The sequence below is a fragment of the Coregonus lavaretus genome, assembly GCF_964263955.1.
Source record: "Coregonus lavaretus genome assembly, chromosome: 11".
NCBI classification, from domain to species: Eukaryota; Metazoa; Chordata; class Actinopteri; order Salmoniformes; family Salmonidae; genus Coregonus; species Coregonus lavaretus.
The window spans coordinates 39,416,398-39,435,470 of NC_139998.1; the positions used below are offsets into that span (position 1 = coordinate 39,416,398).

The 19,073-nt window shown below is 45.9% G+C and overlaps 1 protein-coding gene across 6 annotated transcripts in view; it reads left to right on the plus strand.

The window, feature by feature from the left end:
- Nucleotides 1–19,073, plus strand: part of LOC311137143 (NT-3 growth factor receptor-like) — a 294,494-nt gene that overhangs the window by 148,801 nt on the left and 126,620 nt on the right. For all 6 annotated transcript variants that reach the window (XM_084171493.1, XM_084171490.1, XM_084171491.1 and 3 more), the window contains exons 5-9: nt 1,490–1,644; nt 2,085–2,227; nt 3,706–3,847; nt 14,845–15,144; nt 17,317–17,331. In XM_084171493.1, the coding sequence (XP_084027619.1) occupies nt 1,490–1,644; nt 2,085–2,227; nt 3,706–3,847; nt 14,845–15,144; nt 17,317–17,331 (755 nt within the window). The remainder of the gene's footprint in view (nt 1–1,489; nt 1,645–2,084; nt 2,228–3,705; nt 3,848–14,844; nt 15,145–17,316; nt 17,332–19,073) is intronic.

Here is a 19,073-nt window from a genome sequence, read left to right on the forward strand (position 1 = left end):
GTATGCACTCTCCGCTTTTCACGCGCAATCTCTGACCCCGTCTTGTAAATCAGAGAGGTTATATCTCTCTTTTGTCAAACTGGTGAATCAATAAGTATTCATGCACACAGCTAGTTAAGATCATGTTAATGAAATGTCCTCCAGGTCTAGGTGCTTTTTCTCTCTTTCCATATGTTGGATCCAGTGTGCTGTGCTGTACTACCCACTAGGCCCTCAGAGAGCCAGGCAGCAGGAAGCAGGCAGCAGGCAGAAGGCAGCAGGCAGCAGGAAGCAGGCAGCAGGCAGCCAGGGCCCTTTAAGGAAGTGGTGCACATCATGTGGAACTAAAGGGATTAGACATGCTAACTGCCACTTCATAGTCTTCTCTGGTCCATGGACAAATGTAACAAATGTGATAATAATGTCAGGAAAGATGTCAAAAGTGGAAAGTAGTTGTACCATTGGGATGAAAGACAGAAAAGGAAAAGCTAAGAATACAATGGGCACGTTCAATATTTGATTATGATATGAGCATTGTAAGGACTATTCATTTGACCCATTCTCCTTATCTAATGAATAAAAATAAATAAAAAATGTCTGGACAAATGTATCTTAAGGAGTAAAATAGAGGAAATGACATGATGTCGTATAAAGGTTTGTTTGAAGCATCAGAGTCTGAGCTAACAGTGATACCCAGTATGTCTCATCAGAGCCTCACACCTCTTCACAGTAGCCTAGGTGTGAGGATCTGGAGGGCCGGGGTGTGAGGGGTGTGTGAGGGGGGTCGTGTTAGACGTGTTGTTTAAGGAGATAATTATAATTAATAATTCATATTATTGTTAATGTGTGGAGCATCACAGGGTACGAACAGCACACCCCTCTTTCCCTCCTGTTCTCTTTAATCCTTTGTTAAAATAATATGAGTCTTACTGTACAGTATGTCCTCATGCTCAAGCACTATGATATTCTATTTTCAATATTGAAATTCACGGTCACCCACCAAAGCACATGAATTTAGAAGTGTATCTGCTCTGGGTGGTTCTACAAAGAAGACCTTTAGCTCTTCCCTGCTATCATTTTCAAATTTGTCATCCGTGTCTTTCACATTAATGTGACATTATTGATTTAGCCAGGGCTGGTGCAGGGCCTGTGTTTGTTGAGGGGAGGGCTAAGTCCAAATCATATCCACCCGCTTCCAGCCCCAGGGTACGGTTAGCCCAGCCTGGCCTGGAGATGAGATGGAGGGTCTCCAGTTCCTCCCCAGGCACGGTGTGATGAATGTTTGGGGCTGGTCTGGAGGATAAGACTGTCCTTCACCTACTTCTGCCTGTCTTGACGGTAAATGACCACAGATGCATTGTGTTGTTTCTCAACTTATATTTCTCTCTCTCCTCTCTCTCTCTCTCTCTCTCTCTCTCTCCTCTCCTCTCCTCTCCTCTCCTCTCCTCTCCTCTCCTCTCCTCTCCTCTCCTCTCCTCTCCTCTCCTCTTCTCTCTCTCTCCCCACACAGGAGGCTGGAAGAAGTGGTGTTTGAGTGTGGCTGTGATATACGCTGGATTCAGCTGTGGCAGCAGCGAGGAGAGGCTGGCCTGCACACCCAGCAACTCTTCTGCAACAACGGAGCCTCCAAGATCCCTCTGCAGACTATGAATATCTCCCTCTGTGGTATGAACCACTGCCGCCACGTTCCCCGCTCCACACTACTCAATCATCCCATGGTAGAATAATAGGAAGCATTTTACTTGGAATGGCTGTCATAGAGCCTAGACTATTCACATCGAATTCATAAGAATGGCCTAAACGCATGTCATAACTCATCTCATGACAGCCGGCCAAAGAGTCATGACAACTTACTGTTCTGAAACTCTGCTTGTTCCTTCCTTTCCCTTTCCCAAATAGAATTCACAATAGCTCAAAGTGTCTCAGTCAGAATTTCAAGTGTGCTGTGTCTAGCTGCTATTGTATTCTCTCTCTCTCTCTCTCTCTCTCTCTCTCTCTCTCTCTCTCTCTCTCTCTCTCTCTCTATCTCTCTATCTCTCTATCTCTCTCTCTCTCTCTCTCTCTCTCTATCTATCTATCTATCTCTATCTATCTCTGTCTCTCAGACCTGCCGGACATCAGTGTGACGCACTTTAACCTCACTGTTGTTGAGGGGGACAGAGTCACCGTCACCTGTAATGGATCTGGATCCCCCCTACCTGAGGTGGACTGGACCGTCAATGACCTCCACTCCATCAACACTCACCAGGTGGGCTAGGGGACAAACCAGGGGACAAACCAGGGGACACACAATGCACTCTGCTATTCTACTGATCACTAGGTTGTACACTATATATACAAAAGTATGTGGACACCCATTCATATTAGTGGATTCTGCTATTTCAGCCACACCCATTGCTGACAGGTGGCACACAGCCATGCAATTGCCATATACAAACATTGGCAGTAGAATGGCCTTACTGAAGAGCTCAGTTACTTTCAACGTGGCACCGTCATAGGATGCCATCTTTCCAACAAGTCAGTTCGTCAAATTTCTGCCCTGCTAGAGCTGCCCCGGTCAACTGTAAGTGCTGTTATTGTGAAGTGGAAACGTCTAGGAGCAACAACGGCTCAGCCGCGAAGTGGTAGGCCACACAAGCTCACAGAATGGGGCCGCTGAGTGCTGAAGTGCGTAGAGCGTAAAAATCGCCTGTCCTCAGTTGCATCACTCATTACCGAGTTCCAAACTGCCTCTGGAAGCAACGTCAGCACAATAACTATTCGTCTGGAGCTTCATGAAATGGGCTGAGCAGCCGCACAAAAGCCTAAGATCACCATGCACAATGCCAAGTGTTGGCTGGAGTGGTGTAAAGCTCACCACCAACTGTAAAGTTTGGTGGATGAGGAATAATGGTCTGGAGCTGTTTTTCTAGGTTCGGGCTAGGCCCCTTAGTTCCAGTGAAGGGAAATCTTAATGCTGCAGCATACAATGACATTCTAGACGATTCTGTGCTTCCAACTTTGTGGCAACAGTTTGGGGAAGGCCTTTCATGTTTCAGTATGACAATGCCCCCTTGCACAAAGCATGGTTTTTCGAGATTGGTGTTGAAGAACTTGACTGGCCTGCACAGAGCCCTGACCTCAACCCCATCGAACACCTTTGGGATGAATTCGAACGCGGACTGCAAGCCAGTTCTAAGCGCCCAACATCAGTGCCCGACCTCACTAATGCTCTTGTGGCTGAATGGAAGCAAGTCCCCGCAGCAAGGTTCCAACATCTAGTGGAAAGCCTTCCCAGAAGAGTGGAGTGGAGGCTGTTATAGCAGCAAAGGGGGAACCAACTCCATATTAATACCCATGATTTTGGAATGAGATGTTCGACAAGCAGGTGTCCACATACTTTTGGTCATGTAGTGTACCATTGTGATTTGTGTGTATCTAGCTGCATGAAACTATTTGGCTTGTGACCTTGGAGTTTGTGTTATCTACAGTACAACTTCAGGGTAAATTCCATTTAGATTCCAGTCAGTTCTGTAATGCAGTTGTTGTGCTATGGAGAAGGCCCATGTCCAATTGTGTATTTCTGATGTCACAGCTTTCTGAAACTCTTAAAATGCATAACATGCAGAATATTACATCTAAAATCCTTAATGGAGATTGTCTGCCACTATGCTATGAGGTTGTCAAGCATCTTTATCTTTATCCTACTGTATCACTCCCCTCTCTTTCTCTCCTACTCTGTTCCAGTCCAATGTTTACTGGCCCAATGTCCACTCCATCAACCTGACCCTGGTCAACGTGAGTCGTGATGACAACTTCTACATGCTGACCTGTATAGCAGAGAACAAAGTGGGGATGGCCAACACCTCCATTCAGCTCACTGTCCATTGTACGTAGTGATAACCAATTCCACTTCAAAGTTTGTATTTATCAAATCGCAAACACTGTGTTTGATATGTGATGACGCCAATATTCAGCCCACTGTCCAATGCATGTACAGACTGCAAATATTCAGATCACAGTCAGCCCATGAATGCTGCAGATGTTGTCAAGCACCTTGTTACAGCACTTTTTAGCTTTTATATGCAGACAATGTTTAATTACATGTTATTCCTCAAATTGTGCCATGTATTCTTTATATGCATCTAAGTTACATGTACAGTGCATTCGGAAAGTATTCATACCCCTTGAATTTTCCACATTTTGTTAATGTCACGATCGTCATAATGATTGGACCAAGGCGCAGCGTGATATATTTGTACATCTCATTAATAGTGTACTAGCAACACGATACAAAATACAAAACAGCAAAACGAAACGTGAAGTCCTCGGTCATGAACACAAACCAACACGGAACAAGATCCCACAAAACACAAGTGCACAACAGGCTGTCTAAGTATGGTTCCCAATCAGAGACAACAAGCAACAGCTGATTCTCGTTGCCTCTGATTGAGAACCACCCCGGCCAACCTAGAAAACACATGAACTAGAAACTGAACATAGAACACAAAACATAGACCCTACACACCCTGGCTCGACATATAAGAGTCCCCAGAGCCAGGGCGTGACAGTACCCCCCCCCCCCCCCCCCCCCCCAAAGGCGCGGACTGCGACCACGCCAACATAAACCCAACAGGGGAGGGGCCGGGTGGGCATTCCGCCTCTGAGGCGGATCCGGCTCCGGGCGTGACCACCACCCTCTAACAACCCCCTCGTAGCGCCCCTGGTCTGGTCTGGCCCCGCTGGCTGGACTGGACTGGACATCGGTGGAGCGGATTGCTTAGGCTCCGGTGTGGAGCAGCTGACCGGTACCTGACCAGGCACCGGTGAAACAGGTACGGGCTGTGCCGGACTGACGACGTGCACCACAGGCTTGGTGCGGAGAGCAGGAACGGGCCGGACCGGGCTGACGACGCGCACCATTGGCTTGGTGCGGGGAGCAGGTACGGGCCGGACCGGGCTGACGAAGCGCACCACTGGCTTGGTGCGGGGAGCAGGAACAGGCCGGACCGGGCTGACGACGCGCACCATTGGCTTGGTGCGGGGAGCAGGAATGGGCCGGACCGGGCTGACGAAGCGCACCACTGGCTTGGTGCGGGGAGCAGGAACAGGCCGGGCCGGGCTGGCGACGCGCACCATAGGCTTGGTGTGGGGAGCAGGAACGGGCCGGACCGGGCTGACGAAGCGCACCACTGGCTTGGTGCGGGGAGCAGGAACAGGCCAGACCGGGCTGACGACGCGCACCATTGGCTTGGTGCGAGGGGCAGGAACAGGTCGGGCCGGGCTGGCGACGCGCACCACAGGCTTGGTGCGAGGGGCAGGAACAGGCCGGGGCGGGCTGGCGACGCGCACCATTGGCTTGGTGCAAGGGTCAGGAACAGGCCGGGCCGGGCTGGCGACGCGTACCACAGGCTTGGTGCGAGGGGCAGGAACAGGCCGGGCCGGGCTAGCGACGCGCACCACAGGCTAGGTGCGAGGGGCAGGAACAGGCCGGGCTGGGCTGGCGACGCACATCACAGGCTAGGTGCGAGGGGCAGGAACAGGCCGGGCTGGGCTGGCGACGCACATCACAGGCTTGGTGCGAGGGACAGGAACAGGCCGGACCGTACTGGGAACACACACCACTGGCCTTGTGTGGGGATCAGGAACGGGCCGGACCGGACTGGTAACACACCTCAGTACCTCTCACCGTGCCTCTACACTCTCCCTCCCTCTACTGACCAATGGCCCCCGTAACCTGGTGGTCTTGTCTCCTCGTCCACAAACTCGCCCTTTATCTGCCTCCAGCAGCCCCATCGTCCATGCCGTGTGCCCCCCGAAAAAAAAAATCTTGGGGGTGCCTCTCGCCTGTCCGACGACGGCCCGGTTGGCGCCGCTTCTCCTCTCCTGCCTGGGTCTCCCCCTTCATCGCCCTCCGGTAACGGACGGCCTCCTCCTCCGTGATCTGCCCCCAACCGAGGAGGACATCCACTAACGTTACCTCCGGTGTTTGCTCCTGGACACGCTGCTTGGTCCTGTATTGGTGGGATCTTCTGTCACGATCGTCATAATGACGAGACCAAGGCGCAGCGTGATATGCGTACATCTCTTTAATAGTGTACTAGCAACACGATACAAAATACAAAACAACAAAACGAAACGTGAAGTCCTCGGTCATGAACACAAACCAACACGGAACAAGATCCAACAAAACACAAGTGCACAACAGGCTGCCTAAGTATGGTTCCCAATCAGAGACAACAAGCAACAGCTGATTCTCGTTGCCTCTGATTGAGAACCACCCCGGCCAACCTAGAAAACACATGAACTAGAAACTGAACATAGAACACAAAACATAGACACTACACACCCTGGCTCAACATATAAGAGTCCCCAGAGCCAGGGCGTGACAGTTACGTTACAGCCTTCTTCTAAAATTGATTAAATTGTTTTTTTTCTTCATCGATCAACACGTAATACCCCATAATGACAGAGCAAAAACATGTTTTAAGATTTTTTGGCAAATGTATTAAAAATACAAAACTGAAATATTACATTTACATAAGTATTCAGACCCTTTACTCAGTACTTTGTTAAAGTACCTTTGGCAGCGATTACAGCCTCGAGTCTTCTTGGGTATGACACTCCTACGTTGTCTTGGCTGTGTGCTTTGGGTCGTTGTCCTGTTGGAAGGTGAACCTTTGCCCCAGTCTGAGGTCCTGAGCACTCTGGAGCATGTTTTCATCAAGGATCTCTCTGTAATTTGCTCCATTAATCTTTCCCTCAATCCTGACTAGTCTCCCAGTCCCTGCTGCTGAAAAACATCCCCACAGCATGATGCTGCCACCACCATGCTTCACCGTAAGGATGGTGCCAGGTTTCCTCCAGATGTGACACTTGGCATTCAGGCGAAGAGTTCAATCTTGGTTTCATCAGACCAGAGAATCTTCTTTCTCATGGTCTGAGAGTCCTTTAGGTGCCTTTTGGCAAACTCCAAGCGGGCTGTCATGTGCCTTTTACTGAGGAGTGGCTTCCGTCTGGCCACTCTACCATAAAGGCCTGATTGGTGGAGTGCTGCAGAGATGGTTGTCCTTCTGGAAGGTTCTCCCATCTCCACAGAGGAACTCTGGAGCTCTGTCAGAGTGACCATCGGGTTCTTTATCACCACCCAGACCAAGGCCCTTCTCCCCCGATTGCTAAGTTTGGCCGGGCGGCCAGCTCTAGGAAGAGTCTTGGTAGTTACAAACTTCTTCCATTTAAGAATGATGGAGGCCACTGTGTTCTTGGGGACCTTCAATGCTGCATAAATTTTTATAGGCTTTGTCATGCCCTCTTCACGACTGTCTTGGTGTGTTTGGACCATGATAGTTTGTTGGTGATGTGGACACCAAGGAACTTGAAGCTCTCAACCTGTTCCAATACAGCCCCGTCGATGAGAATGGGGGCGTGCTCAGTCCTCATTTTTTTCCTGTAGTCCACAATCATCTCCTTTGTCTTGATCATGTTGAGGGAGAGGTTGTTATCCTGGCACCACAATGCCAGGTCTCTGACCTCCTCCCTATAGGCTGTCTCATCGTTGTCGTGATCAGGCCTACCACTGTTGTCATTAGCAAACTTAATGATGGTGTTGGAGTCGTGCCTGGCCGTGCAGTCATGGGTGAACAGGAATTACAGGAGGGGACTGAGCATGCACCCCTGAGGGGCACCCGTGTTGAGGATCAGCGTGGCAGATGTGTTGTTACTTACCCTTACGACCTGGTGGCGGCCCGTCAGGAAGTCCAGGATCCAGTTGCAGAGGGAGGTGTTTAGTCCCAGGGTCCTTAGCTTAGTGAAGAGCTTTGAGGACACTATGGTGTTGAATGCTGAGCTGTAGTCAATGAATAGCATTCTCACGTAGGTGTTCCTCTTGTCCAGGTGGGAAAGGGCAGTGTGGAGTGCAATAGAGATTGCATCATCTGTGGATCTGTTGGGGCGGTGTGCAAATTGGAGTGAGTCTAGGGTTTCTGGGATAATGGTGTTGATGTGAGCCATGACCATCCTTTCAAAGCACTTCATGGCTACAGACGTGAGTGCTACGGGTCGGTAGTCATTTAGGCAGGTTATCTTAGTGTTCTTGGGCACAGGGACTATGGTGGTCTGCTTGAAGCATGTTGGTATTACAGACTCAGTCAGTGACATGTTGAAAATGTCAGTGAAGACACTTGCCAGTTGGTCAGTGCATGCTCGGAGTACACGTCTTGGTAATCCGTCTGGCCCTGGGCCTTGTGAATGTTGACCTGCTTAAAAGTCTTACTCACGTCGGCTACGGAGAGTGTGATCACATGGTCATCCGGAACAGCTGATGCTCTCATGCATGGCTCAATGTTGCTTGCCTCGATGCGAGCATAAAAGTGATTTAGCTCATCTGGTAGGCTCGTGTCACTGGACAGCTCGTGGCTGTGCTTCCCTGTGTAGTCTGTAATAGTTTGCAAGCCCTGCCACATCCGACGAGCGTCGGAGCCGGTGTTATACAATTCAATCTTAGTCCTAATTTGACTCTTTGCCTGTTTGATGGTTCGTCGGCGGGCATAGCAGGATTTCTTATAAGCATCCGGGTTAGAGTCCCGCTCCTTGAATGTGTCAGCTCTACCCTTTAGCTCAGTGCGGATATTGCCTGTAATCCATGGTTTCTGGTTGGGGTATGTACGTACGGTCACTGTGGGGACGACGTCATCGATGCAGTTATTGATGAAGCCAGTGACTGATGTGGTGTACTCCTCAATGCAATCGGAAGAATCCCGGAACATATTCCAGTCTGTACTAGCAAAACAGTCCTGTTGCTTAGCATCTGCGTCATCTGACCACTTCCTTATTAACCGAGTCACTGGTGCTTCCTGCTTTAGTTTTTGCTTATTAGCAGGAATCAGGAGGATAGAATTATGGTCAGATTTGCCAAATGGAGGGCGAGGGAGAGCTTTGTACGCGTCTCTTTGTGTGGAGGAAAGGTGGTGTAGAGATTATTTTTCCTCTGGTTGCACATTTAACATGCTGGTAGAAATTAGGTAGAACTGATTTAAGTTTCACTGCATTAAAGTCCCCGGCCACTAGGAGTGCTGCTTCTGGATGAGCGTGTTCCTGTTTGCTTATGGCCTTATACAGCTCATTGAGTGCAATCTTAGTGCCAGCATCGGTTTGTGGTGGTAAATAGACAGCTACGAAAATATAGATGAAAACTCTCTTGGTAAATAGTGTGGTCTACAGCTTATCATGAGATACTCTACCTCAGGCGAGCAAAACCTCGAGACTTCCTTAGTATTAGATTTTGTGCACCAGCTGTTGTTTACAAATATACACAGACAGCCACCCCTTGTCTTACCGGAGGCAGCCGTTCTATCCTGCCGATGTAGCGTATATCCCGCCAGCTCTATGGTATCCATGTCGTTGTTCAGCCACGACTCGTGAAACATAAGAAGTTACAGTTTTTCATGTCCCGTTGGTAGGATATCCTTGATCTTAGGTCGTCCATTTTGTTTTCCAATGATTGTACGTTGGCTAATAGGACAGATGGAAGAGGCATATTACTCGCTCGCATGTCGGATCCTAACAAGGCACCCCGACATACGTCCACGATATCTCCGTCTCTTTCTCATGCGAATTACAGGGATTTGGGCCTTGTCAGGTGTCTGTAGAATATCGCTGTCGTGATATCCAGAAGCTCTTTTTGGTCATAAGAGACGGTGGCAGAAACATTATGTACAGAATAAATTACGAATAATGTGAAAAAACACACATAATAGCACAATTGGTTAGGGTACCGTAAAACGGCAGCCATCTTAGTCCAATAAGTCCAAAAATGGATGTAGCAACTAAGGATTCCAGCTTTAAGGAATAAGCAATCTCCCTTGCATTCTGATGCTTGACTACTGATCATAAGCTCCCTCTTATAGATTGTAGCCCAGGGGTGTCAGACTCATTTTGCCCTGCGGGCCGCATTCGGTCTTCAATGAGTTACGGAGGGCCGCGCTTCAAATGTATTATATTTCCTCACCGTCAAAATTTGCAAAGAATTGACCTTAATCCATAGCTTTTTGAATTTCTGATGCTCCCTGACTGTCTAGCTTTCGTTTCAATGACTGTTAGCAAGCTGGACAGAGTGAATAGACTATAAATGTACACTATATACAGTGGGGAGAACAAGTATTTGATACACTGCCGATTTTGCAGGTTTTCCTACTTACAAAGCATGCAGAGGTCTGTAATTTTTATCATAGGTACACTTCAACTGTGAGAGACGGAATCTAAAACAAAAATCCAGAAAATCACATTGTATGATTTTTAAGTGATTAATTTACATTTTATTGCATGACATAAGTATTTGATACATCAGAAAAGCAGAACTTAATATTTGGTACAGAAACCTTTGTTTGCAATTACAGAGATCATACGTTTCCTGTAGGTCTTGACCAGGTTTGCACACACTGCAGCAGGGATTTTGGCCCACTCCTCCATACAGACCTTCTCCAGATCCTTCAGGTTTCGGGGCTGTCGCTGGGCAATATGGACTTTCAGCTCCCTCCAAAGATTTTCTATTGGGTTCAGGTCTGGAGACTGGCTAGGCCACTCCAGGACCTTGACATGCTTCTTACGGAGCCACTCCTTAGTTGCCCTGGCTGTGTTGTTTCGGGTCGTTGTCATGCTGGAAGACCCAGCCACGACCCATCTTCAATGCTCTTACTGAGGGAAGGAGGTTGTTGGCCAAGATCTCGCGTTACATGGCCCCATCCATCCTCCCCTCAATACGGTGCAGTCGTCCTGTCCACTTTGCAGAAAAGCATCCCCAAAGAATGATGTTTCCACCTCCATTCTTCACGGTTGGGATGGTGTTCTAGGGGTTGTACTCAACCCTTCTTCTTCCTCCAAACACGGCGAGTGGAATTTAGACCAAAAAGCTCTATTTTTGTCTCATCAGACATTTCACATTTACATTTTAGTCATTTAGCAGACGCCCTTATCCAGAGCGACTTACAGGAGCAATTAGGGTTAGTGCCTTGCTCAAGGGCACATCGACTCATTTTTCACCTAGTCGGCTCAGGGATTAGAACCAGCGACCTTTCAGTTACTGGCACAATGCTCTTACCCACTAAGCTACCAGCCACCCCACATGACCTTCTCCCATTCCTCCTCTGGATCATCTAGATGGTCATTAGCAAACTTCAGACGGGCCTGGACATGCGCTGGCTTGAGCAGGGGGGACCTTGCGTGCGCTGCATGATTTTAATACATGACGGCGTAGTGTGATACTAATGGTTTTCTTTGAGACTGTGCTCCCAGATCTCTTCAGGTCATTGACCAGGTCCTGCAGTGTAGTTCTGGGCTGATCCCTCACCTTCCTCATGATCATTGATGCCCCACAAGGTGAGATCTTGCATGGAGCCCCAGACCGAGGGTGATTGACCGTCATCTTGAACTTCTTCCATTTTCGAATAATTGCGCCAACAGTTGTTGCCTTCTCACCAAGCTGCTTGCCTATTGTCCTGTAGCCCATCCCAGCATTGTGCAGGTCTACAATTGTATCCCTGATGTCCTTACACAGCTCTCTGGTCTTGGCCATTGTGGAGAGGTTGGAGTCTGTTTGATTGAGTGTGTGGACAGGTGTCTTTTATACCGGTAATGAGTTCAAACAGGTGCAGTTAATACAGGTAATGAGTGGAGAACAGGAGGGCTTCTTAAAGAAAAACGAACAGGTCTGTGAGAGCTGGAATTCTTACTGGTTGGTAGGTGATCAAATACTTATGTCATGCAATATAATGCTAATTAATTACTTACAAATCATACAATGTGATTTTCTGGATTTTTGTTTTAGATTCCATCTCTCACAGTTGAAGTGTACCTATGATAAAAATTACAGACCTCTACATGCTTTGTAAGTAGGAAAACCTGCAAAATCGGCAGTGTATCAAATACTTGTTCTCCCCACTCTATATATATATTTAAAAGTATGTGGACACCCCTTCAAATTAGTGGATTCGGCTATTTCAGCCACACCCGTTGCTGACAGGTGTATAAAATCGAGCACACAGCCATGCAATCTCCATAGACAAACATTGGCAGTAGAATGGCCTTACTGAAGAGCTCAGTCACTTTCAACGTGGCACTGTCAAAGGATGCCACTTTTCCAACAAGTCAGTTCGTCAAATATTTGCCCTTCCTCAACTCCCCAAGAACTTGACTGGCCTGCACAGAGCCCTGACCTCAACCCCATCAAACACCTTTGGGATGAATTGGAACGCCGACTGCGAGCCAGGCCTAATGGCCCAACATCAGTGCCCGACCTCACTAATGCTCTTGTGGCTGAATGGAAGCAAGTCCCCACAACAATGTTCCAACATCTAGTGGAAAGCCTTCCCAGAAGAGTGGAGGGTTTTATAGCAGCAAAGGGGGGACCAACTCCATTTTAATGCCCATGATTTTGGAATAAGATGTTTGACGAGTAGGTGTCCACATACTTTTGGTCATGTAGTGTAGGTCCATTATCTTTTCTACACAATTTTGATTTTCCCTGATTATTGTTTTTCTTCTCAATTATTTTCTTTATTATTATTTTTTACTCAGACGACCCGCGGGCCGGATTGAATGGGCCATATGTTTGACACCCCTGTTGTAGCCTATGTTAACTACATTTACATTTCATTTCAGTCCCCACAACTACTCCTATCCATTCTATCAGTACATTCATACATTCAATGCTATCTATTCTAACCTACCCATTCTATCAGTACTCCTATCCATTCTATTTTCACCATTCTATTACTACTCCTATCCATTCTATCAGTACTCCTATCCATTCAATGCTATCCATTCTAACTCCATTCTATCAATACTCCTATCCATTCTATTTTCACCATTCTATTACTACTCCTATCCATTCTATCAGTACTCCTATCCATTCAATGCTATCCATTCTAACTCCATTCTATCAGTACTCATATCCATTCTATCCTCTCCATTCTATAACTAGGCCTACTTTTATCCTTTCTATCAGTTCCATTCTATCAGTGCCCAGAGGCCATTGTATTGAATATTGATCCCTGCGAGCTGGGAGGTGGTTCCCTTGGATGTGAATATTTTATCCATGACAAGGCAGTTGGCCAACAGGGGTGTAACATTATTCTCTCCATACTCAATAGAGATTGATTCCCAGAGATTACGAATAGATCTGCAAACTCAGGTGGAAACAAGTCACTCTCTCTCTCTCTTACGCTCTCTTATGCTCTCTCTCAATTCAATTCAATTCAAAGGGCTTTATTGGCATGGGAAACATGTTTACATTGCCAAAGCAAATGGAATAGACAATAAACAAAAGGGAAATAAGCAAGGGAAACATTAGTGAACATTACACTCACAAATGTTTTAAAAGCATATAGACATTTCAAATGTTATATTATTGGCTATGTACTCTCTCTCTCTCTCTCTCTCTCTCTCTCTCTCTCGCTCTCGCTCTCGCTCTCGCTCTCGCTCTCGCTCTCGCTCTCGCTCTCGCTCTCGCTCTCGCTCTCTCTCGCTCTCGCTCTCTCTCTCTCGCTCTCTCCCTCCCTCTCTCTCTTTCTACACCCCCTCTATCTCAAACACTCATTTTCAGGGTGTTTTTCTTAATATTTTCACAGAGACCCCCTGTGTTTGACGTTGCATTACTAACAATGAGGAAATTGGCATGTACTCTTTGTATATAGTGTGTATTTTAGGGTTGTCACAATACTACGATATCTGATTGTCCATGGCAACAAGGAAAGCACAAAGCAGACTAGACTCTTTGGTCTTTAAAAAAACTACTGCATGTAAGATATTGTGTGCTATAGCTTGGAAAAGAAACGTGATTCTGGTTGACAACATAAGGCTGCTTGTTTCCAACATTAGGACTGTTTTCCTCAGGAAATGTAGTCCACTTCATGTTTTGTTTCCTTGCCACAATACTACCTCTGAGAGTCGCGATACTGGTATAGTGACAACCCTAGTGTATTTTAGCTCAATTAACAGTGAATCAGAATATGATTGATGCTTTAGATGAGCTCTGTATGGCACATTTACAGCCCTGTATTTGCAGATGGTTAGCTTCTAACAGACTGACCATGGATGTGGAGTTAAGTGGTGGGCACTTTTATAAGGTGTGATATTATTACTGTGTCTGGCCGCCATCGTTCGGAGTGGATGAATCCACTCCACCAAAAGCCTGGAGACAACCCAATGTTCCTGTGGTCAGTAGCCACATCTTAGCAGCAGATTCAAATGTCAACAAAACACCATTTATATGGTTGGCCTTCAAACCACTCACAGTCTCTTTGCTGGGAGGTGGTTCCCTTGGATGTCGATATTTCATCCATGACAAGCCAGTGGTCCTCTACGTGAAAGATTGCAGAGATTTATAGAATGTTTCATCACATAATGTGCGTGATTGCTTTCCAGCGGAGCGAGGAGAGGGAGCTCTGACCCTCTCCGTTGGGAAAGATCTGGAAGATCCTGCTAGTTATTCAGTGGCGGTGCACTGGTGCATCACAGCAAAGCCATTTGTTATTGTTTGTGTTGTTCTTTATGAAACCACATGCTCTTTGGTTTCCTAACCTTCCTGGTAATTACCAATCATCTCAACAGCCGCTTGGCTTGTCTTTTGGAAACGTCTTAAAACAGAGAATGTCAACAGCTGTGGTGATTAGATAGACTAACTGATCGTCAAGTTCCCTTATTAGACCACATTGTTTCCATCAGCTGGATACCATAACAGGGTAATTTGATGACCGTTTGTTGCTCCTGCATTTACATTCATACTGAGTGGTGTTGGCCAACAGGGTGTAACACTATACGCTGACACATTAAAGAACACATTTCTGTCATACCTGACGCTCCTCTCCTCATGTCTGTCCTCGCTCCCAACAGTCCCCCCCACCATCCTGAAGCTGGACGAGCCCGAGCGTCGCCATGAAACCTGCATAGAGTTCACGGTGCGTGGCAACCCCCAGCCCACCCTGCGCTGGTTCCACCGAGACAACGAGATCTCCCCCAGTGACTACATCCGCACTGAGATGGATACCTACCAGGACTACCTGGAGGGATGCCTCAACTTCAAGGACCCGACGCACCACAACAACGGCAACTACACTCTGGAGGCAAGCAACTTCCTAGGAGTCACCACCAAGACAGTGTATGGACACTTCCTCAACTCCCCGTTTCCAGACGGTAGGTAGATTATGCTAGCTAAAGTAGCTAAACTGTATATAGTAGTACAGATACAGTTGAAGTCAGAAGTTTACATACACTTAGGTTGGAGTCATTAAAACTCGTTTTTCAAACACTCCACACATTTCTTGTTAACAAACTATAGTCATGGCAAGTCGGTTAGGACATCTACTTTGTGCATGACACAAGTAATTTTTCCAACAATTGTTTACAGACAGATTATTTCACTTATAATTCACTGTATCACAATTCCAGTGGGTCAGAAGTTTCCATACACTAAGTTGACTGTGCCTTTAAACAGCTTGGAAAATTCCAGAAAATAATGTCATGGCTTTAGAAGCTTCTGATAGGCTAATTGACATATTTTGAGTCAATTGGAGGTGTACCTGTGGATGTATTTCAAGGACTACCTTCAAACTCAGTGCCTTGACAACATGGGAAAATCAAAAGAAATCAGCCAAGACCTCAGAAAAAAAATTGTAGACCTCCACAAGTCTGGTTCATCCTTGGGAGCTATTTCCAAACGCCTGAAGGAACCACGTTCATCTGTACAAACAGTAGCACGCAAGTATAAACACCATGGGACGCAGCCATCATACGGCTCAGGAAGGAGACACATTCTGTCTCCTGGAGATGAATGTACTTTGGTGCGAAAAGGGCGAATCAATCCCAGAACAACAGCAAAGGACCTTGTGAAGATGCTGGAGGAAACATGTACAAAATTATCTATATCCACAGTAAAACGAGTCATATATCGACATAACCTGAAAGGCCGCTCAGCAAGGAAGAAGCCACTGCTCCAAAACCACCATAAAAAACCCAGACTACGGTTTGCAACTGCACATGGGGACAAAGATCATACTTTTCGAGAAATGTCCTCTGGTCTGATGAATCAAAAATATAACTGTTTGGCCATAATGACCATCGTTATGTTTGGAGGAAAAAGGGGGTTGCTTGCCAGCCGTAGAACACCATCCCAACCGTGAAGCACGGGGATGGCAGCATCATGCTGTGGGGGTGCTTTGCTGCAGGAGGGACTGGTGCACTTCACAAAATAGATGGCATCATGAGGAAGGAAAATTATGTGGATATATTGAAGCAACATATCAAGACATCAGTCAGGAAGTTAAAGCTTGGTCACAAATGGGTCTTCCAAATGGATAATAACCCCGACCATACTTCCAAAGTTGTGGTAAAATGGCTTAAGGCCAACAAAGTCAAGGTATTGGAGTGGCCATCACAAAGCCCTGACCTCAATCCTATAGAAGTGTGGGCAGAACTGAAAAAGCATGTGTGAGCAAGGAGGCCTACAAACCTGACTCAGTTACACCAGCTTTGTCAGGAGGAATGGGCCACAATTCACCCAACTTATTGTGGGAAGCTTGTGGAAGGGTACCCGAAATGTTTGACCCAAGTTAAACAATTTAAAGGCAATACTACCAAATACTAATTGAGTGTATGTAAACTTCTGAACCACTGGGAATGTGATCCTAACTGATCAAAGACAGGGAATTTCTACAAGGATGAAATGTCAGGAATTGTGAAAAACTGAGTTTAAATGTATTTGGCTAAGGTGTATGTAAACTTCTGACTTCAACTGTATATAGTAGCTTCATACCTGTGACCTTTCATTAGTCCAACAGGATATTGCATGGATCAGTGGAATTGATGAAGCAGAGCTGAAAACTGTTAAGAGAGTCGCTGAGAACCAAGTTTTACTGACTTATTAACAGGTTCACTGATAAATATAGAAACACTCTTTCTTTCTGTTAGACCTCTATTAATACATGGAATTTATGAGGTGAAAATAAGATATTATTGGGAATGTTACTTTTTGTTCTTCTTTTTTATTTTAAATGCTTTATTATTAGACATATAGACATTTATAACAGTACAACATCCCCAGTCCTTCATCCCACCCACCCATTCCACCCACACATCACACCCACACACCTTCCCACCCATCCCAATTGTATATACCTGTCAGCAACGGGTGTGGCTGAAATAGCCGAATCCACTAATTTGCAGGGGTGTCCACGTACGTTTGTATATATAGTGAATTTGCTGACCAGTAGTAGAGTAAAAACTGTAATTCTTTTAACATGCCCTGTACATATACACATTGGTTGAACACGGCACTGATGACTCCTTTTCTGTCTTCTTTTCCTACAGATTATGGTGATTATGGTAAGTGATCTTATAAGACAGTCAACAAGAAATAGTACCATAAGACAAATAGTACCAAGTCTCTAGCTGAATAAAACATGATTAAAACGATTCTAGGGGGTTATGGTAAGTGATTTTCATTTTAAGACAGTCAACAATACATATAGGTAACTGCCAAAATAAAGGAAACACCAACATAAAGTGTCTTAATAGTGCATTGGGCCACCACGAGCCGCCAGACAGCTTCAATGCACCTTGGCATAGATGTCTGGAACTCTATTGGAGGGATGCGACACCATTCTTCCATGAGAAAGTCCATCATTTTGGTGTTTTGTTTATGGTGGTGGAAAATGATGTCTCAGGCACCTTTCCAGAATCTTCCATAAGTGTTTAATTGGGTTGAGATCTGGTGACTGAGAGACGACACACACACACTTTAAACCCCCTATGCTCTTTTGAGACCCCTCTTTCATAGTTACTGAGCTCTCTTCTTCTAGCCATGGTAGCCAAAATAATGGGCAACTGTGCATTTTTATACATGGCCCTAAACATGATGGGATGTTAATTGCTTAATTAACTCAGTAACCACACCTGTGTGGAAGCAGCTGCTTTCAATATACTTTGTATCCCTCATTTACTCAAGTGATTCCTATATTTTGGCAGTTACCTGAGGTACCATGACATAAATAGTACCATGACATCTACAGTACCAATCAAAAGTTTGCACACACCTACTCATTCCAGGGTTTTTCTTTATTTTTACTATTTTCTACATTGTAGAATAATAGTGAAGACATCAAAACTATGAAATAACACATATGGAATCATGTAGTAACCCAAAAAGTGTTAAACAAATCATAATATATTTTATATTTGAGATTCTTCAAAGTAGCCACCGTTTGCCTTGATGACAGCTTTGCACACTCTTGGCATTCTCTCAACCAGCTTCATGAGGAATGATTTTCCAACAGACTTGAAGGAGTTCCCACATATGATGAGCACTTGTTGGCTGCTTTTTCTTCACTCTGCGGTCCAACTCATCCCAATCCATCTCAATTGGGTTGAGATCGAGTGATTGTGGAGGCCAGGTCATCTGATGCAGCACTCCATTACTCTCCTTGGTCAAATAGCCCTTACACAGCCTGGAGGTATGATTTGCGTCATTGTCCTGTTGAAAAACAAATGATAGTCCCACTTAGTGCAAACCAGATGGGATGGCGTATCGCTGCAGAATGCTGTGGTAGCCATGCTGGTTAAGTGTGCCTTGAATTCTAAACAAATAACTGACAGTGTCACCAGCAAAGCACCCCCACACCATCAAACCTCCTCCTCTATGCTTCACGGTGGGAACCACACATGCGGAGATCATCCGTTCACCTACTCTGCCTCTCACAAAGACATGGCGGTTGATAAAGTACGACTGGGGTTTATATACAGTGGGGAGAACAAGTATTTGACACACTGCCGATTTTGCAGGTTTTCCTACTTACAAAGCATGTAGAGGTCTGTAATTGTTATCATAGGTACACTTCAACTGTGAGAGACGGAATCTAAAATCAAATCAAATAAAAAATCCAGAAAATCACATTGTATGATTTTAAGTAATTAATTTGCATTTTATTGCATGACATAATTATTTGATCACCTACCAACCAGTAAGAATTCCGGCTCTCACAGACCTGTTAGTTTTTCTTTAAGAAGCCCTCCTGTTCTCCACTCATTACCTGTATTAACTGCACCTGTTTGAACTCGTTACCTGTATA